General features: G+C 42.5%; 2 protein-coding genes across 5 annotated transcripts in view; one reads left to right on the top strand and one right to left on the bottom strand.

Annotated features, from left to right (window-relative positions):
* The window catches only part of homer3b (homer scaffold protein 3b), a 62372-nt gene extending 50810 nt beyond the window's left edge, over positions 1-11562 (top strand). For all 4 annotated transcript variants that reach the window (XM_014216079.3, XM_082956753.1, XM_082956754.1 and 1 more), the window contains 3 exons: positions 4947-5060; positions 6753-6833; positions 7203-11562. In XM_014216079.3, coding sequence (XP_014071554.1) covers positions 4947-5060; positions 6753-6833; positions 7203-7388 — 381 coding nt within the window. In that variant the 3' untranslated portion in view covers positions 7389-11562. The remainder of the gene's footprint in view (positions 1-4946; positions 5061-6752; positions 6834-7202) is intronic.
* A 1222-nt stretch (positions 11563-12784) lies between these two features.
* LOC106613625 (ubiquitin-ribosomal protein eL40 fusion protein) lies at positions 12785-14899 on the bottom strand. The gene is made up of 5 exons (XM_014216074.3): positions 14692-14899; positions 14152-14263; positions 13921-14007; positions 13374-13476; positions 12785-12949 (listed from the first exon to the last, which is right to left on the bottom strand). The coding sequence occupies exons 2-5, from the start codon at positions 14252-14254 to the stop codon at positions 12856-12858; spliced, it is 387 nt and encodes a 128-aa protein (XP_014071549.1). The 5' UTR covers positions 14255-14263; positions 14692-14899; the 3' UTR covers positions 12785-12855.
* Between the last annotated feature and the right edge of the window lie 10397 nt (positions 14900-25296).

Here is a 25296-nt window from a genome sequence, read left to right as displayed (position 1 = left end):
GACACGACGCCAACGAGCATCTGCGTTGCCAGGCACTAAAATAGAAGTTGATTCTATTTGTGACTCAGAACGTGCTGCAAGTCCCGCCTCTCACATCTCCTCATTTGGATTTTAGAAGCATATACCCACGTGGGTGATTGAAAGATGAACGGAGGTCGGTTGTGGTAACTATGAAAGTTAATCGCTAATCGCCATATAAAGTCCAAAGAAGAAAAAGAAGCCTGGTGTTTGACCAGATACAATGCTATTTTACAGTTTAAAAAAATTGACAACAGACTTTCAACACGCTTATAGGGAAGGACATTCAACAAGCACAGATTGAGGGCTGTTTTGTTAGACTTCAGTGCGGCTTTTGACATTATCGATCATAGTCTGCTGCTGGAAAAACATGTGTTATGGCTTTACACCCCCCTGCTATAATGTGGATAAAGAGTTACCTGTCTAACACAACACAGAGGGTGTTCTTTAATGGAAGCCTTTCCAACATAATCCAGGTATAATCAGGAATTCCCCAGGGCAGCTGTCTAGGCCCCTTACTTTTTTCAATCTTTACTAATGAAATGACTGAGTAAAGCCAGTGTGTCTATGTATGCGGATGACTCAATACTATATACGTCAGCTACTACAGCGACTGAAATGACTGCAACACTTAGTTTCAGAATGGGTGGCAAGGAATAAATGAATCCTAAATATTTCAAAAACGAAAAGTATTGTATTTGGGACAAACCGTTCACTAAACTCTAAACCTCAACTAAATCTTGTAATAAATAATGTGGAAATCGAGCAAGTTGAGGCGTAACACAGGATTGTAAACTGTCATGGTCAAAACATATTGATACAACAGTAGCTAAGATGGGGAGAAGTCTTTCCATAATAAAACACTGCTCTTCATTCATAAATGCACTATCCACAAGGCAGGTCCTACAGGCTCTAGTTTTGTCGCACCTGGACTACTGTTCAGGCGTGGGGTCAGGTGCCACAAAGAGGGACTTAGGAACATTGCAGTTGTCTCAGAATAGGGCAGCCCAGCTGGCCCTTGGATGTACACAGAGAGCCAACATTAATAATATGCATGTCAATCTCTCCTGGCTCAAAGTGGAGGAGAGATTGACTTCATCACTACTTGTATTTGTGAGAGGTATTGACATGTTGAAAGCACTGAGCTGTCTGTTTAAACAACTAGCACACAGCTCAGACACCCATGCATACACCACAAGACATGCCACCAGAGGTCTCTTCACAGTCCCCAAGTCCAGAACAGACTATGGGAGGCGCACAGTACTACGTAGAGCCATGAATACATGGAACTCTATTCCACATCAGGTAACTGATGTACGCAGTAGAATCAGATTTTAAAAAACAGATAAAAATACACCTTATGGAACAGCGGGGACTGTGAAGCAACACAAACATAGGCACAGACACATGCATACACACACATGACAACATACGCACACGTACATATGGATTTTGTGATGAAGATATGTGGTAGTGGAGTAGGGGCCCGAGGGCACACACTTAGTGTGTTGTGAAATCTGTTATGAATGTATTGTAATGTATTTAAAATTGTATAACTGTCTTGATTTTGTCGGTCCCCAGGAAGAATGGGATCCATAATAAATACAATACAATCCATCAGAACCCTGCTGAAAGGTTAGTCAATAGCAGGAATAGTCTGCAAAGGTGCAACCGGCACAGCTTGGTTCGGTGTACCTGTCCGCTGGCTAACGCGACTGGATTTACAGCAGGCCAGAAGTAGTTACGCAATACCGGGCATACGTCTTGTTGACCCCAAGATGGCCTGCCATACTACCATCGTGAGCCAACCTCAGTATCTCTTGTGCAACTGTAACGACAATTTGAGATGCACTGGGCCAAATGTCCTGCCCAGAAGTGGTGCGAGAATGCCATTTCCTCATTAGAACACCATCTCTGTCAAAGTAACCCACACAAACTTCATCAAACTCCTCCTCTGGATGTATCTCAGCAAAAAGAGGGGAGAGTGAAACGTCTTTACTGTCTTTTCAGCAATCAGCTGCTTCCTAGACATCGAAGTGTCAACTGTAGGAACCCTCTCTTCCTTCAGCGGTCCTATAAACTTGCTCACCTCTGGGGTTTTCAAAGGAGAGGTTAACTCAGGAGGTTTATCTAAATCAGGATCACCCATAAACATGATGATACTGTGAGACGCTGGGGCAGCCCAGTCCTTCATTTTGGAGGGTGTTTTGCCTTTGTTTGACTCCTCCTTCACCGGAAGGCTAACCCTCACTCCAATGACAACGGAACCAGAAATAAGGTCAGACTCGAGTTCAACATTATACAGAGGAACTTTAATGCAACCCATCTCCACACCCTGTACTAACACACTGTAATCAGTTGCTGAAGTGTCAAAGGCAAAATACCCTCCCAAATGAAGTACTGGGCTGCCACAGTGTCTCGCAGTGTTTTCACTGGTGCTTAACAGCATCGCCACTCTGCAGAGACACAAACCCGTCTGAAACAAAGGGTTCATACACATCTGATCCAACTCTTGTTTAGGAGATACAAGAGACTTAATCGGCTGGAGTGCTCCCACAAGAAGAAACTGCTTTTTCTCTAATTTGTCTGTCTCTCAGTGTCCGAAGTTGAAACAATGTGTCCTTTCTCACGGCCTTTATGATAAACTGGCAGATATGAAAAAGCAGTTATCTGCCGATCTTTATCTTTGGGCACTGTTGAAATTGAATGAAACCTTGCAATAAGAGGTGACTTCTAGATTCCTTTTTCTTAGAGATAACTACTGGGTGCTTTGTTTGTGAAGGTAGTTTTATATGTCAACACAAACTCATCTGCAAGAACTGCAGCTTTCTCGAGTGAGATCCTTATGCTCATAAATGTAGATAACCCTTTCGTGAAGGCAATTCTTAAACTGCTCTAAGTATGAGTCTTTAAATCCTCAAGTCCTTGACCTCTTGAGAAACACACCACCGATCAAAAAGACATGCTTGTTCCCTTGCGAACTCAACATGCCTTTGTTATTCTGTCTTTCGTAATTTACAGAACTGTTGTCTGTATGCCTCTTGGACCAACTCATAAACCCGAAGGACAGCAGCTTTAACAGTGTAATAATCTGAACTCCGATCAAGAGAGAAAGCAGTGTACTCTTTCTAGGCTTTTCCCACAAGAACACTTTGGAGGAGCAGTGACCAAATATCTATGTACATAGGGCAGCAGCCTCTAAGTTGCAGGGTTGAGTAACCGGGTGGTAGCCGGCTAGTGATGGCTATTTAACTGTCTGATGGCTTTGAGATAGAAGCTGTTTTTAAGTCTCTTGGTCCCAGCTTTGCTGCACCTGTACTGACCTCGCCTTCTGGATGATAGCGGGGTGAACAGGCCGTGGCTCGCGGGGTTGATGTCCTTGATGATCTTTTTGGCCTTCCTGTGACATCTGGTGCTGTATGTGTTGGGGAGGGCAGGCAGTGTGCCCCCGGTGATGTTGGGCCACCACCCTCTGGAGAGCCCTGCGGTTGCGAGCGGTGCAGTTGCCGTACCAGGCGGTGATACAGCCCGACAGGATGCTCTCAATTGTGCATCTGTAAAAGTTTGTGAGGGTCTTAGCGGCCAAGACTAATTTCTTCAGCCTCCTGAGGTTGCCTTTTTCACCACACTGTGTGTGTTGGTGGACCATTTCAGATTGTCAGTGATGTGTACAAGCAGGCTGTTCTGACCAAGACCAAACTCTGTTGAGGGTGCCTGGATGGCCTGACTGGATCGAGTGTTTCCATATCTACACATCTCGGTTGAATAGCATGTTCATGTTCTTTGGCTGCATGTTTATGTTCTTGTTGTTTGGCTGCACACCCATCTTGTCTTTCCTTGTGCTCAAACTCTAATTTCTGTTGTTCTCATTTTGCCTTTAGCTCTACCTCTCGCAGTGCAGTTGCATGTCTATGGGGTGTACTCTACCACCCGTAGGACCCTTTTCATCATCCTCCCTCTCCGGAAGAATTTCCTCCTCCCACCAAATCAATATACTGTAGACTAACCGTTTGACTACCACTTTCGAATCTTCATGTGCAACTTTGATGTCATAATGCTTTGCAATGACGAGCAGATTCACCTTTTTACATGTATCTAGCATGTAGGGTTTTCCACGAATGCTTAAAGTCCCAGTTTTTTTTCTTTTATAAGCCTGTGTGTTTATGCAACTTTCAAAATGATTCCAACAGTCTCAAAGTGGATGTCAGTGACAGAAACTATGACAAAAGTGTATTTTGAACATTCAAATATCTGGGCACAGCAGAGCTTCTGAGTAGGTGATTAGAGCGACTACCATACACATGGGAAACAAGATCCCAGACAAGCCCCCATTTTGTTACATTCCCCAGCAAGAAAAAAAATTGTCGCTCAAACAGATATGGGAACTGACAAAGAGTCACTGACAACAACCAAAATGAAACAGGTGGGGTTTTTAGGAGGGGTTCTGAAAGACGGGGGGGTGTTTACTGAAAGTTGACTAGCAACAACAACTGGGACCTAAAGACACCCACCATGAGCTTTCACTAAATTTGCCCAAGAACAGGCAAACAAAATTAAAGACGGAACGCAAACCAAAAAGTGGAGCAAAACAAAAACCGTTAAGATCAGATAAAGGATTGTTCTTTTAGAAATCAAATGTGGAGAGCCAACTAAAGGTGTTAACCCTCCACATCTCTCAAGACAACTGGAGCACTGGGCAAGCCACTCTTAAATATTACCTAGGCCAGCCCAGGTGAAACACCTTCCCAGAAACGAGATGACAAACCAACACAGGTGTAACACATACTGACTAACGAAGTGATGCGAATCTGTGCGCTCCACGTGCCAACGTACAAATATACATGGAAAAAAATAATCCTGTAATAGCATGTACACTAGGATTTAAAAAGTCCTTACTTGTTATTCTCTCCGGTGTTGTGTGTTGGCAGGTGGCAGAGCTGGAGGCTCAGAGCGGGCGGCCTGGTCCCAGTGAATCTGAGACGAGGGATGAGCTGACCCAGACGTTAGAGGAGTTGGAAGCCTTGCTCAAAGCTAAAGACGAGGTAAGACCCGGGGCTCAGACAAACTTTCCAGGCAGCCAGGTACTTCTAGCCTCAAGATGCCAGTCTTCTAGGCTATCTAGATAGCACCGTTGAAAGAAACTAGTGAGGTACAAGCTGAGGTTTTCACTTGAGAATCTCAGAAAACAGATTTTTCGAGTACTTCCCATGTGGAAGGGGAAATTTCCTTGGTAGATGTGTTGCTTTATGTACAGTACCAGTCAAATGTTTGGGGACACCTACTCATTCAAGGGTTTTTCTTTATTTTTACTATTTTCTACATTGTAGAATAATAGTGAAGACATCAAAACTATGAAATAACACATAATTCCATATGTAGTAACCAAAAAAGTGTTAAACAAATCAAAATATCTTATATTTGAGGTTCTTCAAAGTAGCCACCCTTTGCCTTGATGACAGCTTGCACACTCTTGGCATTCTCTCAACCAGCTTCATGAGGTAGTCACCTGGAATGCATTTCAAATAACAGGTGTGCCTTAAGTTAATTTGCGGAATTTCATTCCTTAATGCATTTGAGACAATCAGTTGTGTTGTGACAAGTTAGGGGTGGTATACAAAAGATATCCCTATTTGGTAAAAGACCAAGTCCATATTATAACAAGAACAGCTCAAATAAGCAAAGAGAAATGACAGTCCATCATTACTTTAAGACATGAAGGTCAGTCAATCCAGAAAATGTGAAGGACTGAAAGTTTCTTCAAGTGCCGTCGCAAAAACCATCAAGCGCTATGATGAAACTGGCTCTCATGAGGACCGCCACAGGAAAGGAAGACCCAGAGTTACCTCTGCTGCAGAGGATAAGTTAATTAGAGTTAACTGCACCTCAGATTGCAGCTCAAATAAATGCTTCACAAAGTTCAAGTAACAGACACATCTCAACATCAACTGTTCAGAGGAGACGGCGTGTATCAGGCCTTCATGGTCGAATTTCTGCAAAGAAACCACTACTAAAGGACACCAATAAGAAGATACTTGCTTGGGCCAAGAAACACGAGCAATGGACATTTAGACTGGTGGAAATCTGTCCTTTGGTCTGAAGTTCAAATTTGAGATTTTTGGTTCCAACCTCCGTGTCCTTGTGAGATGCAGAGTAGGTGAACGGATGATATCCATATATATGGTTCCCACCGTGAAGCATGGAGGAGGTGTGATGGTGCTTTGCTGGTGACACTGTCTGTGATTTTATTTAGAATTCAAGGCACACTTAACCAGCATGGCTAACCCCAGCATTCTGCAGCGGGGGTTAGCCATGCTGGTTAAGAAATAGAAAATAGGCAAAATAAAGAAACCCTTGAATGAGTATGTGTGTCCAAACTTTTGACTGACTGGAACTATTGGAGGGATGTGACACCATTCTTTTACAAGAAATTCCATAATTTTGTTGATGGTGGTGGAAAACTGTCTCGGGCGCCGCTCCAAACTCTCCCATAAGTGTTCAATTGGGTTGAGATTTGGTGACTGAGACTGCCATGTCATATGGTTTACATTGTTTTCATGCTCATAAAACCATTCGTGCCCTGTGGATGGAGGCATTGTAGTCCTGTGGTAGCCAAAATAATGGTCAACTGGGCCTACCCAGCATTTTTATACATGATGGGATGTTAATTGCTTGGGAATTGCTCAAGAACCACACGTGTGGAAGGACCTGCTTTCAATATACTTTGTCTTTTTTAGGAAATCCACAATCTACAGAGCAAGAACTCAGATATTCATGATTTAGAGAAAGAGAGGGAAGAGGCGGTTCAGAGACTTCAGGTGAGTTTTAGGAATTGGGGCAGAACATGCATTTTTGGCTTTTCCAAACTATACTGAAGACTAGTGATTCTCAGCCAGGGGGTCGGGCACCGCTTGGGGGTCTCTGAGAGTTTTCAAAGGGTCTGAAAAAATGCAGGGGGAAAATCTAAAGATATGACAGTGGGAGAATCTCAATTACATACTCCTTGCATCCTCTCCACTGGCGGCCTCCTCAAAATCCATTGGAGATGGTCAGAGTGGAGGGACCTCTGGCATTCTCATCCAATGAGTGTTGATAAGGAGACGAGTAGAGAGTATGCGAGGAGTATGCAATTGAGATCTTTAACGTGAATTGATCCGAAGTCCTCTGTCACCTTGTGGACCTTCTAGGATCTGGAGACACGGAATGCAGAACTTGAGCAACGGGTGGAGAGAGCCGAGCAGACTCTGGCTTCCTCTCTGGAGGAGCGGGATAGGGCAGAGAGTGAGGTTCAGAGGGTCATTGACGTCCTGGATGTCAAGATCTACGACCTGAATGACCTGCGACAGAGCTTGGCCAAGCTCATCGACAAATAGCGCAACGGGACAAGGACGGAAGCTAGCTCTTTTGGAACAATGTTTGCTCAAGCACATTATTACAGCGGTTAAGAGTAGAACCATGGATCTACCTGTTGCAGCGGTACATTGTTATTATCAAGGTGGTGGATAGGAGCAGTCTCATTTTGTTTTCTTCGTCGCTGTGAGAATTGTTGAGTCAACGTTTACACCATTTATCTAAATGTTTTGTTGGGTTATGATTCAGTCAACCTGCTATTATAGAGGTTATCTTGAACTTTTAAAAGTAGTTGAATTGAATCTGGGCTTGTACTTAAAATGTAGTTGCCAAATTATTGTTTTCGTTTGTCAGTATTAACAATTAATAATAGATTTACTTCTGTTGTTTTATGTATTACATTAACAGTTTACATAATTATTATTTGGTAATCCTACAGAAATGTTGCTGTGGAGGGTTTATCACCAAGGGTACTCAATGACAAAACTTAATGAGCTCAGTGAAGAACCTTGCCAAGTACAGTAATGTGAGTTATGCGCATTACCCAATGTGCAACCTTTTACAAATAGATTTAAAAGCACAAGTAGTGTTATTAGTAAAGATGTACTGTACTTGATTCAATGCAAAGCTAGCCTGGTATCTCTACTTTCACTGATGCACACCATCGAGATTCTCTTCTGACCTAGGCATTGAGGCATTTTTTCTTGGTATTATATAGGTACAAATAAGGTTAAATCAGTGTTGAATTAGCAATACAGTTTTTTGACAAGTACTCTGTAGGTAATGTAATCTCACCTTGTTCATGTAGACAAACTGCAATTCTGTTGAACAATGACCACATTTACATGCATTTGGGATAGTAGCTCATATCCTGCTTAAGGTCTTATTCGGGATAAGCTGTTTACATGCACCTTTGACATCCCGCTCACAAGTATCCATGTGACTAAATAGAATATTCCTAATTTAAGTTCATATGGGTTAAATGGAATAGTAACTGAAATGTGGACACTGACTGTCGGCCTATAACCTCTCACATGTAGAATAATATAATATTAACTCCTGCAGAATAATGCATTTCTGACTAAAATGATACAACAAATGTTAATTTTGTCTCGGGAACAGGAGTGGAGAAATATGATTTTTTTTCTTTCAGCATCTCTTGAGAAAATGTGAATACGTATTTGACACTGTTATGCAAGCAGACAGTCGTTCAACCACACAAAATATGCACCTGAGACGAACTGAAGTCTCATCAGAAGTGTTTTCCATGGTTTTCTCAGCTTTTCATTTAACCTTAACCAGTCAAATTGATGACATTTTCCACAGGATCAATTTTTCCACTGATTTGGAGTTATTGTGTTTTCTCCCAGGTCCCAAAACAAAACAGACAACTTTACTGGTAACTTGATTACTAATGCATTCATCTGGTAAGCATTACTTTATTTAGTCTTCTAGGGCATCAAGTTATGACAAAAGATAAGCTGCATGTACAGTGCATTCGGAAAGTACTCAGACCCCTTGACTTTTTCCACATTTTGTAACATTATTCTCAAATTGATAAAATTATTTTTATCCCCTCATTATTCTACACACAATACCCCATAATGACAAAGCAAAAAAAAAAATTGAGGGGAAAATGTATTACAAATAAAAATTAAAAACAGCTATCACATTGTACAGACCCTGTACTCAGTACTTTGCTGAAGCACCTTTTGTATTGACTACAGCATCGAGTCTTCTTGGGTATGACGCTACAAGCATGGCACACCTGTATTTGGGGAGTTTCTCCCATTCTTCTCTGCAGACCCTCTCAAGTCGGATGGGGAGCATCACTGTACAGCTATTTTCAGGTTCTCCAGTGATGTTAGATTGGGTTCAAGTCCGGGCCACTCAAGGACATTGAGACTTGTCCCGAAGCCACTCTTACGCTGTCTTGGCTGTGTGCGTAGGGTGGTTGTCCTGTTGGAAGGTGAACCTTCGCCCCAGTCTGAGGTCCTGAGCACTCTATTGCAGGTTTTCATCAAGGCTCTCTCTGTACTTTGCTTCGTTCATCTTTCACTCTATCCTGACTAGTCTCCCAGTCCAAGTTCATCAAACCAGAGAATCTTGTTACTCATGGTCTGAGTCCTTTAGGTGCCTTTTGGCAAATTCCAAGTGGGCTGTCATGTGCCTTTTACTGAGCAGTGGCTTCCGTCTGGCCAATACCATAAAGGTCTGATTGGTGGAGTGCTGCAGAAATGGTTGTCCTTCTGGAAGGCTCTCCCACCTCCAGAGAGTAGCTCTGTCAGTGGCAATTGGGTTCTTGGTCACATCACTGATTTCTCTTTCTCCCCTGATTGCTCAGTTTGGCTGAGTGGCCAGCTCTAAGGGTCTTGGTGGTTCCAAACTTCTCCATTTAAGAAAGATGGAGGTTACGGTGTTCTTGGGGACTTTCAATGCTGCAGACATTTCTTAGTAGCCTTCCCCAGGTGGACTCCAATCAAGTTGTAGAAACATTTCAAGGATGATCAATGGAAACAGGATGCACCTGAGCTCAATTTCAGTTTCAAAACAAAGGGTCTGAATACTTATGTAAATAAGGTATTTCAGTTTTTCTTTTTGTATAAATTTGCAAAAATATCTAAAAACATGTTTTCACTTTGTCATTATGGGGTATTGTGTGTGTGTGTGTGTGTGTGTGTGTGTAGATTGAGGGGAGAAAAATAATTGAATCCATTTTAGAATAAGGCCGTAATGTAACAAGGGGGAAGAGGTCTGAATACTTTCCGAATGCACTGTATCGAACTATAGTTGACAAATGGTCTTCCAAATGTTGGAAATTATATGCAGAAACATATCTAAATTAGGGGTGATAGTATCCTAAGCCAGTAGGCTATACAGTCCAGTAGCCTACAGAGTATCAGAAAAACAAATTATTATGGTGTATGGAACTGCGCATGTAGCCAACTTTTTGAAGTGATTTGTTTGAGAATCAAGAGGAAAACATCACAACACTCATGATATGCGAAACTGAGCCTGCGCAGACCTCGAAAAACAACAGTAGGCCTAAACGGGATAAGATGTTTACATGCCACAGTATCTTGTCTAAGATCAGCATATCCCAGGCTCCCGAGTGGTGCAGCATCTCCATGCTAGAGGTGTCACTACAGACCCTGGTTCGATTCTAAGCGGTGTCACAACCGGCCATGATTGGGAGTCCCATAGGGCGGCGCACAATTGGCCCAGCGTCGTCTGGGTTAGGATTTGGCCGTTGTAGGCCGTCATTGTAAATAAGAATTTGTTCTTAACTGACTTGCCTAGTTAAATAAATAAATGTTTAAAAAAAAAACAGGTTTCTCAAAACCGGGATACAAGATTTTTCGGGTTATTGTGAACGGGATAAGTTTTAAATATGCGTCAACTCAAAAACAGAATACTTGAGTATCCCGAAAAATAACGGGATATTGGTATGCATGTAAACGTGGTCTCTGCTGTTCCTACCTAAAAGTGTGACTGTCATCCAAGAATTTATGTGAAGATAAATCAGGAAGTGCAACCTGCTCTGTGTACTTCTTGATGCCTATATTTTTTTTTGGGGGGGGGGGGGGAACATGGTCATATCAACATGGTTGTTTTCCTAGCCTATCTACAACCTTCTGGAGAAGACTGTTGACAGAAAATGTGATCATCCAACTGGAGTAATGATACAAAATGCAGTACCAAAGATGCACTTTTCTTCCCCACATAACTGGATGAAGCACTATCTGTACTGACTGGACAATACATTTATATAACGGAAAAGAATTGTCTTGGAATGCCTGTGGAATTATTCTGTAATTAAAATGAAGTGTAGGATCTGTAGTGTTCTCATACTCTTAATACACTTGACACAAGTAACTTATTGACAACCACTATTTCAAATACCTCAGCGACCTGCTTTGAACTCCAAGTCAGTATTTGAAAGTGCTCAAACACTATGATTATCCTTGTAATCACATTATTGGACAGGTGGTTTATATTTGTTGCATTTGCTTATCATTTAACAAGGATACATTTTTCCAGTATTAAAACAGGGCCTTAATCACATTTGCCTGATTTGACTTTACTTTCTGCATAGGAGGAACCCATGTTTATAATAATGGAAGTTACAATGTATGAGGAACTAATTGTAGTGCAAGTATTTGTATACAATTCAACATTAAACGTAGCTAAAACATTTATTTTTCAATGCATTTGATGAATTGTAGTAGCCAGTTAACTACAGGGCTCTCTTTAAAATGTTGACTGACCCTGAGGCACATCAGTCATTAAGAAGATGCATGAATTTCTTAGCTTTGGGGTCTCAGTATTTCACTTGCCAGCAATTTATTTTTAATTTGTTTTGAACACAAGCTCTACAATGTCATAAAATCCTGTGTACTGCACTTTCCTATTCACCTCTTTTACATGACTTTATCTTGTAAATTTTTGTTGGTTGTATACAAGTGCATCCAGCACAAACATGTTGGCCCTGTCAGAAATCTTGCTTGCCTACTAAACTGCATATTGTTCAGTAAAAACAAATATCAGCCTACTGAGAATGCGCAATTGCGTTGATTCCCACCTATAGTGCATTGCCTCATGATTATGAAAATGAACGATCAGCTGTTGCCGAACAATTTTTGCAAAAGTGTGCAGCAAATACTGAACGCAACATGTAAAGTGTTGGTCCCAAAAATGCCACTAAAATGAGCAGTTTTGTCACAACACAATGCCACATGTCTCAAGTTGGAGTGTGCTCACTGCAATAATGTCCAGAGCATTTAATGTTAATTTCTCTACCATAAGCCACCTCCGTTGTTTTAAAGAATTTGGCAGTACGTCCGATCTGCCTCAAATGCAGACCATGTGTAACCACGCCAGCCCCGGACCTCCACACCCAGATTCTTCACCTGCGGGATTGTTTGAGACCAACCACCCTGACAGCTGATGAAACAGGAGTGTTTGTAATAAAGCCCTGGTGGAGAAAACGAATTCTGATTGGCTGGGCCAGTCTCCCAAGTGTGTAGGCCTATGCCCTAATGAATTTGTTTATTTTTGTCTGTAGATTAAAAGCCAAAATTAGTGACATTTTAAACTGGCATTTAAATTGTAAAAAATAAATACAAATCATGCCATGAAACCTTTTTTGCATTCCCAAAATGCCTGCTATTTCAAACATGTACGTGAATTCAGACAGCCATTGTGCGTTTGTCAGCTTCATTTGGGGCTGATTCAATTTATTTGTCACAAGTAGGTACGCAAGTCACCTTGAATTGTCTGGCTATTTGATTTGTTTTAATGTTTTTTGAGCTGTCCATGCCCTCATGAAGGCCTGACTATCAAACAAATTCAGACTGTCCTTTAGTCCTTTCTCTAAGACCCTTCAATTGTGGATTAACTTTACATCAAGGCCAGGCAATGTCTTTTTTTTAATGTTTATTTTACATAACAGTTCTGCATATGTCCCACAGAAAGCACCAAGCAAACAGTTTACTTCAGCTTCTTCTTGGGGCGCAGGTTGCTGGTGTGTCCACACTTCTTCTTGCGGCAGTTGACAGCACGAGGATGGAGGCGAGCGTAGCACCTGCAGCACAAAAAGGCTCAGAACTGTCCAAAGTGTGTAGTCCAGCGGCGTAAACCACTGCCAGCTAGCGCTCCAAATGGGTTCATTTGAACTAATACATTACTGATTAGCTACCCAGTCTTTTCAGACCTATGAAATCTGAATATGTGTGGGATATGGTTGACGTGAAACAGAATTAACTGGTCCATTGTCCAGTCATCCATTCGAGGGGACACTCACATCAAGGGCACTTAAGTTTTCCTTTAACAAAGTAACATTACTGCAGTTGCTGAATGTTGCATTTCCATCACCTCAATCCCAAATGTGCATTTAGGTTTCTTAATGGTAAATTGAAACTAAAAATAAAGGGTGAGTTTAAAGAAACGCTCCAACCTTAACTATTTTGTAAAAACAGTTGTTCATTACCGCCATCAAGTTGACTTACTTGCGGCAGATCATTTTGTCGCAGTTGTACTTCTGGGCCAGCTGTCTCAGAGATGGCTCAATGATGCCTCCACGCAGACGCAGCACAAGATGCAGAGTGGACTCTGGTGGGGAACAAACATAGTACTTTTGTACACATTTTAGCCAGTAGTTCTGAAACTAGCATGCGTAAGTCAAAAGTGGTCCCCAAAAATGTTGTACTACATCACATGTGCACCCTCTCGATCTGCTGTGCGTGCATCTTTCTAGCTGTCACTCAAATGGCAAGGGGCTGAAGCTCATTGGCTGAAAATAACTGTTAGGGGGCTGTCTCCAGTGGGAGAAAATAGCACACAAAGCTTCCAGAAAAAACTTTGTAGCTAGTTTAGGTAAAACAGTAATTATGCTCATAGATTATGCATGTATGAACTACACATTGACACATCCAGCCTGAAGCAGTTTTAGTATAGCACCAAAGTATGTCTTTAAAAAACACCTGTACCTTTTCACATAGGGCTAACTCATAACTTTGAGCAGCATTACATGCTCTCATTAAGTCACTCTCTTACCTTTCTGGATGTTGTAGTCTGACAAGGTGCGACCATCTTCAAGCTGTTTTCCAGCGAAGATCAGCCGCTGCTGGTCTGGAGGAATACCTGAGAATAGAAAGCATATTGATATGACCCACTAATGAAATCACTCATGCACAGTGCTAGTATCAAAGTGTAAAATCCACCTCCCCTTTGTAAATAAAACAGCCATACAGTATGACAAATGAGCTCCAATGAAACTTAAAATACCTTCCTTATCCTGGATCTTGGCCTTGACATTTTCAATAGTATCGCTGGGCTCAACCTCAAGGGTGATGGTTTTCCCCGTCAACGTCTTCACAAAGATCTGCATCTTGGCAGGCTGTTGGGAGAAGAATTGGTGCGAGTTGGTGGCAAGTTAGCGGATTTCTCTTTTAGAAGCTTGTTAACTAGCGGAGTCTGCTACTCCCTGGCACCAAGAATGGAAATCAACACACAATGCTATGGGAGTCCACAACTCAGTCATCAACGAGTATTAATCTCTTTGGAGGACAATAATGAACACGCTAGCTATCCCATCGGCAATCAGAATGAGCAGCCAACCACCTCGCTAACGTATTAGTAAGGCCTCTGCCACATGCTCGAGCTCGTATTTCAATGTTCATATTTACACGTCTAACATGTGATAACCAAATGGCTACTGAGACACGTATATGGTAGCGGACAGACACTGGTGTGTTTCTATAACTTTATAAATGCGTATTCTAGTCAATTTCCCCAAAATTGTTATGAACAAAAATGTGAACCCACCCGGTCGCTAGCTGAGCCTCAACGAAAAGAGTCTGTACAAGGCGGAAGTTATATTACATCACATCCTCTTCTGCTTCGCACCAGTTTTTTTTTTATTTGCACAAATCTGTTTGATTAATCCTGGCTCTACTAACAGCAAAATGTGGGGAAAGTTAGCTTCAGGGTCATATAAAGTTGCAATATACTACTGGTATCACTAAATTGTATCCTCAAACGAACACAAACGATCAGTCGCTTGGAACAGGTGTTAGATAACTGCATTTTACTGCCACCCTCTGGTGTGACTGAGTAAACTTATCTGATTAGGTCATTTAAATTACCATACCTGTCTCAAGTGTGTATTATTTCATAATTTATTTGACTATGTAATGTACAGTATGTATGAATTTATCAGTGGTGGGAGACATGGGGAAGACAGGTTCACGGTAATGGATGAAAATATGCCACAGTGAAACATTAACTCCATTTAAGTTTCTTAAGTTTCAAAACAACATCTTCCTAATTGCATGCATTGCCATGCAAACAGCGTTGATACTGTACGTGAACGTGAGGCAAGGCAAATTTAAATTGTAAGGTTATCCACAGAAATGCTATTATGAATAAAATACTTTTTTTTATGATATCCAATTGGTTGTTACAGTCTTGTTCCATCACTGCAACTCCCCTATGGACTCAGGAGAGGCAAAGGTTGAGAGCCAAGCATCCGCTGAAACACAATCCTGCCAAGCCGCAATGCTTCTTGACACACTGCTTGCTTATCCCAGAAGCCAGCTGCACCAATGTGTCAGAGGAAACACTATCCAGCTGGCAACCAAAGTCAGCTTGCAGGCACCCGGCCCGTCACAAGGAGTTGCTAGAGCACAATAGGACAAGGACATCCCAGCCAGCCAAACCCTCCCCTAACCCAGACGAGGCTAGGCCAATTGTCCACCGCCTCATGGGTGATCTGGTCACAGCAGACTGTGACAGAGCCTGGCATTGAACCTGGGTCTGTAGTGATACCTCAAGTACTGTGATGCAGTGCCTTAGACCGCTGCGCTACTAGGGAGGCCCTTGCATAAAAGACACTTGAGGCAGGGAAGTGTGTAGCTACCACTATTCAGGTGATGCTCTTCACTGTGGAATGGGTAAGTAACTTTCATTGCCTCCTATAAGCTTCTCTTTGCTACTGACAAATAAACACATAGCAGCAGACAATGAACATTCTCATTTCTGTTCATTCAGATCTTCATTCCATCACTAATTAACAGAAAATATCAACTGTATCACTCAGGGCTGTCATAATGCTAGGTGTATATGGTTGGCTACACAGGACAGAGATTTGTATTATGCACACAAAAAAATGTAATAGAATAGAATGATTAAAAAAAAGATAACCATAACAGGAAATGCACAGTGATGTAAGGAGAACGACAAATTGTAAGTAAGAACAGTCCAAGAAGTTCTATGGCTGTAAGCACATTGATGGGAAAGGACTTCCTTCAGTCAGCATTGCAGAACGGGGGCAAACATTGGTTTTGGATGAACCTTTATGCAAGGCCTGCCCCAGGCATAAGCGGTGGCTTAGGGCTTAGGGCCCCAGAGGTCTCAACTTACTATTGAGTGTAAGAATACACCAGGTGCAGTTTCCTGTGGCTATTTTAGCGTCTAAATTTTGCTGGGGAAAACGCAACCATTTTTTTTTAGATGCATGCCAGCAAAGCCACAACAAAACATTTTATTAGGCTTATGTGGTCTAACACAGAAGGAAAATACAATCACGAGGATCCATTTTTATAGACAACATACTGACACACAGACAGCGCATTGTGCAAACAAAACAACCCTCACCATATCAACTGGAATTACATGGGTCTATTACTAAACTTTTTGTTGAAAAAAAATATTTGAATGGGAAGAGGAAAACATGGTTACAGACCCAACAACATTACATAGTAAAGAAAAGCACATGAGCTAATTATAATACACAAATTAAAAACAAAAAACAATGAAATCATTCCAACATTGCTGAAAATGATGATAACATACTAATGAGATAGACCTATATAAGCAATATAACAGTTGAGATGTACAAACTATGGCATAAGGGAACGATGAGAGGATAAGAGGCAAGCCGTAACTTCGATTAGGACATTAATGAGCGAGTAGTCCATATAACTATTTGTTCAGCACTTTTTAAATTTACAGCGATAGAATTCAGAACATGGGCCGTTCTTACAGTATTCTCCCTGTACACCAAGTCAGAACCGTAGGATAAATAATGGGGGCATATAAGCAGACAATGAAAGCTCTTACAATAGTCGACGATGACATTTCTCTAAAACAGGCTATAGGCTACTTGTACACCAACAAGTCAGAACAGTAGGTTAATTCTTAGTGTGAGACACATGGGCTACTAACAGCTTACTACACAACATACACTTATTATTACTTTCTTAGCTACTGTATACATATCTCCCTGGCATATTACATAATTTATGCCGCAGTATACAAGACATATTTTATGACTCACTGTTGTTGTGCTGTGCTCACTTGAACATGGCGGCGCAATCCTGTAATGTAGATAATGGGAGTCAGGAAGCAGGTGTATTGGAGAGTTTAATAGAACATGAACAATACAAAAACAGGAGCAGCGTCAGGACATGGAAACAGAGTCAATAATGCCTGAGTCTTGAACTCACTGAAGTCTGAGATTACCCAGTTCCAAGTTTCCTGTTGTTTTCAATGCGTCAGAAGTCGTGTTTATTTAACTAGGTAAGTCAGTTATGAACAAATTCTTATTTACAATGACTACCTAACCTGGCCAAACCCTAACCTGGACGACGCTGGGCCAATTGCGCGCCACCCTATGGGACTCCCAATCACGCCCGGTTGTGATACAGCCCAGGATCAAACCAGGGTAGTGACACCTCTAGCACTGAGATGCAGTGCCTTAGACCGCTGCGCCACTCGGGAGCATGTAGTCAACCTTTTCTGGCCCATGTGTTGCGTGTGAATGTTAATCTTTTTAAGCTTGGAAAAGAGACCCTTTCAGACAGATGTTTTAAACCCTTAAAGCCAGACTTGGACCACACACCTTCTCCACCGAATAACAGGCAGGGGAAGCAAAATAGTGATTGCTTTGCGGCGCTTGCAGTTAGCCATTGATTCCTTCCAAACCACTCATTGTTGACTTTGCGATTTCCGACTTGATGTGTAATGTTTATGTCCAATGGCCGATGAGCACCGATACATTTTATCTATAATTTCTCTACATATGACAAGGATTGAAAAGGATTTGCCAGTAGATTGTCAAAGTCATTCATGATTATGACTACTTGTCTAGCTTAGATTGTGAAAGTATGATGTTGACATGATCAGTCCAATCAAAGCTACAGAAGATATAACGTGATTTGACATCATTTTATCTGTGGCCAATGATCTTGTGCCTTCTTGGACAGGCACTTCCAAAAATTAAATCTATGTCAGCACCCAAGGGGGCTTGAACTGCCTAGCTCTCCCTGTAGATTCGGTGGCGACATAGTGTTCCATGAGTGACAGAACACTGAGCCAATCACTGCGCAACTAGAAAAGATGACCAATGCCTACGCTCTGTATTTTCACTGAATGCCCCTCCACCATATAAAGCAATGAGCTAGGCTGAAACACCTTAATTTTGGAGCAGGCTTAATCAAGAAAGAAACCATGTTTGTAACTCAAGGAAAATATAGTTTTTACATTGTTTGCAAACTGATATGTCACACGAATCAACGCCAAAACAACAACCAAGACATGCAACAAAATCTAATATGATAATATATACTCTACACATATTTTTTTTTTTGCTAGAAAGTTGAGGCTCAAAACAGGTGGGGCAAAAGTCATGGGAAGATGTGAAGAATTGCAGGGAATTTGCTTAAAAACTGCAAACAATTCCCCCAGCTCTATGGGGGCATTTCTAGAATTTCAGGAAATTGGCTTAAAAATTCAACATTTTCTCTATGCCCCATGACAAAAGAAGAATTGTAGAATTGTGTAGAATTGCAAGAAATGTACTTTAAAATTCTCTTTGCCATCAAGAGAGGGGCCACTAAAATGTTTTGCCGTGACGTGGGGGGCCCACCAACCAAATCTGACAACGATTAAAACAGTAGCTCTGTTTCTTTTTACGTGTATTGGAAAGTGGGGTGTGTTGAGCATTTTTTTACATTCAGCATCACTAGTCAAGGGCTGTAACAAAGATATCTACATATATTTCAGGATGCTGTGTATCCCTGGAAGTAATCAGAATTCATGTAAATACACTGCTCAAAAAAATAAAGGGAACACTTAAACAACACAATGTAACTCCGTCAATCACACTTCTGTGAAATAAACTGTCCATTTAGGAAGCAACACTGATTGACAATAAATGTCACATGCTGTTGTGCAAATGGAATAGACAACAGGTGGAAATTATAGGCAATTAGCAAGACACCCCCAATAAAGGAGTGGTTCTGCAGGTGGGGAACACAGACCACTTCTCAGTTCCTATGCTTCCTGGCTGATGTTTTGGTCACTTTTGAATGCTGGCGGTGCTTTCACTCTAGTGGTAGCAAGAGACGGAGTCTACAACCCACACAAGTGGCTCAGGTAGTGCAACTCATCCAGGATGGCACATCAATGCGAGCTGTGGCAAGAAGGTTTGCTGTGTCTGTCAGCGTAGTGTCCAGAGCATGGAGGCGCTACCAGGAGACAGGCCAGTACATCAGGAGACGTGGAGGAGGCCGTAGGAGGGCAACAACCCAGCAGCAGGACCGCTACCTCCGCCTTTGTGCAAGGAGGAGCACTGCCAGAGCCCTGCAAAATGACCTCCAGCAGGCCACAAATGTGCATGTGTCTGCTCAAACGGTCAGAAACAGACTCCATGAGGGTGGTATGAGGGCCCGACGTCCACAGGTGGGGGTTGTGCTTACAGCCCAACACCGTGCAGGACGTTTGGCATTTGCCAGAGAACCCCAAGATTGGCAAATTCGCCACTGGCGCCCTGTGCTCTTCACAGATGAAAGCAGGTTCACACTGAGCACATGTGACAGACGTGACAGAGTCTGGAGACGCCGTGGAGAACGTTCTGCTGCCTGCAACATCCTCCAGCATGACCGGTTTGGCGGTGGGTTAGTCATGGTGTGGGGTGGCATTTCTTTGGGGGGCCGCACAGCCCTCCATGTGCTCGCCAGAGGTAGCCTGACTGCCATTAGGTACCGAGATGAGATCCTCAGACCCCTTGTGAGACCATGTGCTGGTGCGGTTGGCCCTGGGTTCCTCCTAATGCAAGACAATGCTAGACCTCATGTGGCTGGAATGTGTCAGCAGTTCCTGCAAGAGGAATGCATTGATGCTATGGACTGGCCCGCCCGTTCCCCAGACCTGAATCCAATTGAGCACATCTGGGACATCATGTCTCGCTCCATCCACCAACGCCACGTTGCACCACAGACTGTCCAGGAGTTGGCGTATGCTTTAGTCCAGGTCTGGGAGAAGATCCCTCAGGAGACCATCCGCCACCTCATCAGGAGCATGCCCAGGCGTTGTAGGGAGGTCATACAGGCACGTGGAGGCCACACACACTACTGAGCCTCATTTTGACTTGTTTTAAGGACATTACATCAAAGTTGGATCAGCCTGTAGTGTGGTTTTCCACTTCAATTTTGAGTGTGACTCCAAATCCAGACCTCCATGGGTTGATAAATTGGATTTCCATTGATTATTGTTGTGGGATTTTGTTGTCAGCACATTCAACTATGTAAAGAAAAAAGTATTTAATAAGATTATTTCTTTCATTCAGATCTAGGATGTGTTGTTTAAGTGTTCCCTTTATTTTTTTGAGCAGCATATAACAGCTTTGAAAACTTAGCTTGTCCAAAGAGTGGTCTCTTGGCACAACTTATGCTGGGTATGGGGTAAATTGAGCAAATATGTGTAGAATTGTTGAAAACGTGCTTTAAAACTGCAACATTTTCTCTACGCCCCATGGCAAAATGTGTAGAATTGCAGGAAATTGGCTTTAAAACATAAATGTTTCTCTCCGCCGTGAAGAGGGGGGCCACTAAAATGTTTTGACGCAAGGTGGGGGGCCCACCAACCAAATCTGACTGTACTTTTAAAACAGTAGCTATATTTTTTTTATGTGCAGGGGAGAGTGGGGTGTGTTGAGTTTTTCTTTTTACATTCAGCATCACTACATCAAGGGAAATATAATATTATTTCTAATAAAGCTATCTAAACTCAGCAAAAAAAGAAACGTCCCTTTTTCAGGACCCTGTCTTTCAAAGATAATTCGTAAAAATCCAAATAACTTCACAGATCTTCATTGTAAAGGGTTTAAACACTGTTTGCCTTGCTTGTTCAATGAAGCATAAACAATTAATGAACATGCACCTGTGGAACGGTCGTTAAAACACTAACAGCTTACAGACGGAAGGCAATTAAGGTCCCAGTTATGAAAACTTAGGACACTAAAGAGGCCTTTCTACTGATTCTGAAAAACACCAAAAGAAAGATGCCCAGGGTCCCTGCTCATCTGTGTGAACGTGCCTTAGGCATGCTGCAAGGAGGCATGAGAACTGCAGATGTGGCCAGGGCAATAAATTGCAATGTCTGTACTGTGAGACGCCTAAGACAGAGCTACAGGGAGACAGGACGGACAGCTGATCAACCTCGCAGTGGCAGACCATGTGTAACAACACCTGCACAGGATCGGTACATCCGAACATCACACCTGCGGGACAGGTACAGGATGCAACAACAACTTCCAGAGTTACACCATGAACGCACAATCCTGCCATCAGTGCTCAGACTGTCCGCAATAGGCTGAGAGAGGCTGGACTGAGGGCTTGTTGGCCTGTTGTAAGGCAGGTCCTCACCAGACATCACCGGTAACAAAGTCGTCTATGGGCACAAACCCACCGTCGCTGGACCAGACAAGACTGGCAAAAAGTGCTCTTCACTGACGAGTCGCGGTTGTGTCTCACCAGGGGTGATGGTCGGATTTGCTTTTATCGTCGAAGAAATGAGCATTACACAGAGGCCTGTACTCTGGAGCGGGATCGATTTGGAGGTGGAGGGTCCGTCATGGTCTGGAGCGATATGTCACAGCATCATCGGAGTGAGCTTGTTGTCATTGCAGGCAATCTCAACGCAGTGCGTTACAGGGAAGACATCCTCCTCCCTCATGTGGTACCCTTCCTGCAGGCTCATCCTGACATGACCCTCCAGCATGACAACGCCACCAGCCATACTGCTCGTTCTGTGCGTAATTTCCTGCAAGACAGGAATGCCAGTGTTCTGCCATGGCCAGCGAAGAGCCCGGATCTCAATCCCTTTGAGCACGTCTGGAACCTGTTGGATCGGAGGGTGAGGGCTAGAGCCATTCCCCCCAGAAATGTCTGGGAACTTGCAGGTGCCTTGGTGGAAGAGTGTGGTAACATCTCACAGCAAGAACTGGCAAATCTGATGCAGTCCATGAGGAGGAGATGCACTGCAGTACTTTATGCAGCTGGTGGCCACACCAGATACTGACTGTTACTTTTGATTTTGACCCCCCCTTTGTTCAGGGACACATTATTCAATTTCTGTTAGTCACATGTCTGTGAAACTTGTTCAGTTTATGTCTCAGTTGTTGAATCTTGTTATGTTCATCCAAATATTTACAGATGTTAAGTTTGCTGAAAATATATGTAGTTGACAGTGAGAGGACGTTTCTTTTTTGCTGAGTTTACATATACAGTACCAGTCAAAAGTTTGGACACACTTACTCATTCAAGGGTTTTTCTTTAGTTTTACTATTTTCTACATCGTAGAATATTAGTGAAGACATCAAAACTATGAAATAACACATATGGAATCATGTAGTAACCAAAAAAGTGTTAAACGAATCAAAATATATTTTTTATTTTTTAAAGTAGCCATCCTTTGCCTTGATGACAGCTTTGCACACTCTTGGCATTCTCTCAACCAGCTTCACCTGGAATGCTTTTCCAACAGTCTTGAAGGAGTTCCCACATATGCTGAGCACTTGTTGGCTGCTTTTCCTTCTCTCTGCGGACCAACTCATCTCAAACCATCTCAATTGGGTTGAGGTCTGGTGATTGTGGAGGCCAGGTCATCTGATGCAGCACTCCATCATTCTCCTTCTTGGTCAAACAGCCTTTACACAGCCTGTAGGTGTGTTGGGTCATTGTCCTGTTGAAAAACAAATGATAGTCCCACTAAGCGCAAACCAGTTGGGATGGCGTATCCCTGCAGAATGCTGTGGTAACCATGTTGGTTAAGTGTGCCTTGAATTCTAAATAAATCACTGACAGTGTCACTAGCAAAGCACCATCACACCTCCTCCTCCATGCTTCATGGTGGGAACCACACATAGGGATATCATTCGTTCACCTACTCTGCGTCTCACAAAGTCATGGTGGTTGGAACCAAATAATCTCCAATTTGGACTCATCAGACCAAAGGACATATTTCCAACTGTCTAATGTCCATTGCTTGTGTTTCTTGGCTCAAGCCAGTCTCTTCTTCTTATTGGTGTCCTTTAGTAGTGGTTTCTTTGCAGAAATTCAACCATGAAGGCCTGATTCACGCCGTCTCCTCTGAACAGTTGATGTTGAGATGTGTCTGTTACTTGATCTCTGTGAAGCATTTATTTGGCTGCAATTTCTGAGGCTGGTAACTCTAATGAACTTATCCTCTGCAGCAGAGGGCTCCCAAGTGGCGCAGCGGCCTAAGGCACTGTATCTCAGTGCAAGAGGTGTCACGACAGTCCCTGGTTTAAATCCAGGCTGTGTCACATCCGGCCATGATTGGGAGTCCCATAGGGTGCCGCACAATTGGCCCAGCGTCGGCTGGGTTTGGCCGGAGTAGGCCGTCATTGTAAATAAGAATTTGTTCTTAACTGACTTGCCTAGTTAAATAAAGGTCTCATGGCGGTCCTCAGGAGAGTCAGTTTCATCATAGCACTTGATGGTTTTTGCGACTGCACTTGAAGAAACTTTCAAAGTTCTTGAAATGTTCCACAATGACTGACCTTCATGTCTTAAAGTTATGACTGTCTGTTGTTTCTCTTTGCTTATTTAACCTGTTAGGGCTAGGGGGCAGTATTGACACGGCCGGATAAAAAACGTACCCGATTTAATCTGGTTACTACTCCTGCCCAGTAACTAGAATATGCATATAATTATTGGCTCTGGATAGAAAACACCCTAAAGTTTCTAAAACTGTTTGAATGGTGTCTGTGAGTATAACAGAACTCAAATGGCAGGCCAAAACCTGAGAAGATTCCATGCAGGAAGTGGCCTGTCTGACAAGTTGTGTTTCATCTGGGCTCTTTTTATTGAAGACTGAGGATCTTTGCTCTAACGTGACACTTCCTACGGCTCCCATAGGCTCTCAGAGCCCGGGAAAAAGCTGAACGATATCGAGGCAGCCTCTGGCTGAAACACATTATCGCTTTTGGCAAGTGGCCGAATCAGAGTACTATGGGTTTAGGCGCATGCCCGAGTCGACCGAATGCTTTATTTTCTTTCGTCTGTTTACCTAAACGCAGATTCCCGGTCGGAATATTATCGCTTTTTTAGGAGAAAAATGGCATAAAAATTGATTTTAAACAGCGGTTGACATGCTCCGAAGTACGGTAATGGAATATTTAGAATTTTTTTGTCACGAATTGCGCCATGCTCGTCACCCTTATTTACCCTTTCGGATAGTGTCTTGAACGCACGAACAAAACGCCGCTGTTTGGATATAACTATGGATTATTTTGAACCAAACCAACATTTGTTATAGAAGTAAAAGTCCTGGGAGTGCATTCTGACGAAGACAGCAAAGGTAATAACATTTTTCTTATAGTAAATGTGACTTTGCTGAGTGCTAAACTTGCTGGGTGTCTAAATAGCTAGCCCTGTGATGCCGGGCTATCTACTGAGAATATTGCAAAATGTGCTTTCACCGAAAAGCTATTTTAAAATCGGACATATCGAGTGCATAGAGGAGTTCTGTATCTATAATTCTTAAAATAATTGTTATGCTTTTTGTGAACGTTTATCGTGAGTAATTTAGTAAATTCACCGGCAGTGTTCGGTGGGAATGCTAGTCACATGCTAGTCACATGCTAATGTAAAAAGCTGGTTTTTGATATAAATATGAACTCGATTGAACAAAACATGCATGTATTGTATAACATAATGTCCTAGGGTTGTCATCTGATGAAGATCATCAAAGGTTAGTGCTGCATTTAGCTATGGTTTGGGTTTATGTGACATTATATGCTACCTTGAAAAATGGGTGTCTGATTATTTCTGGCTGGGTACTCTGCTGACATAATGTAATGTTTTGCTTTCGTTGTAAAGCCTTTTTGAAATCGGACAGTGTGGTTAGATTAACGAGAGTCTTGTCTTTAAAATGGTGTAAAATAGTCATATGTTTGAAAAATTGAAGTTTTTGCATTTTTGAGGTTTTTGAATAACGCGCCACGGGATTACACTGGCTGTTACGTAGGTGGGACGATTTGGTGCCACCTACCCTAGAGAGGTTAAGCTGTTCTTGCCATAATATGGTCTTTTACCAAATAGGGCTATCTTCTGTATACCACCC

The sequence above is a fragment of the Salmo salar genome, chromosome 10 (genome assembly GCF_965601325.2).
Source record: "Salmo salar chromosome 10, fSalSal1, whole genome shotgun sequence".
In the NCBI taxonomy this organism is placed as follows: Eukaryota; Metazoa; Chordata; class Actinopteri; order Salmoniformes; family Salmonidae; genus Salmo; species Salmo salar.
Note: the sequence above shows the minus strand (reverse complement) of the source record. Positions and strands in the feature narration are given on the sequence as shown.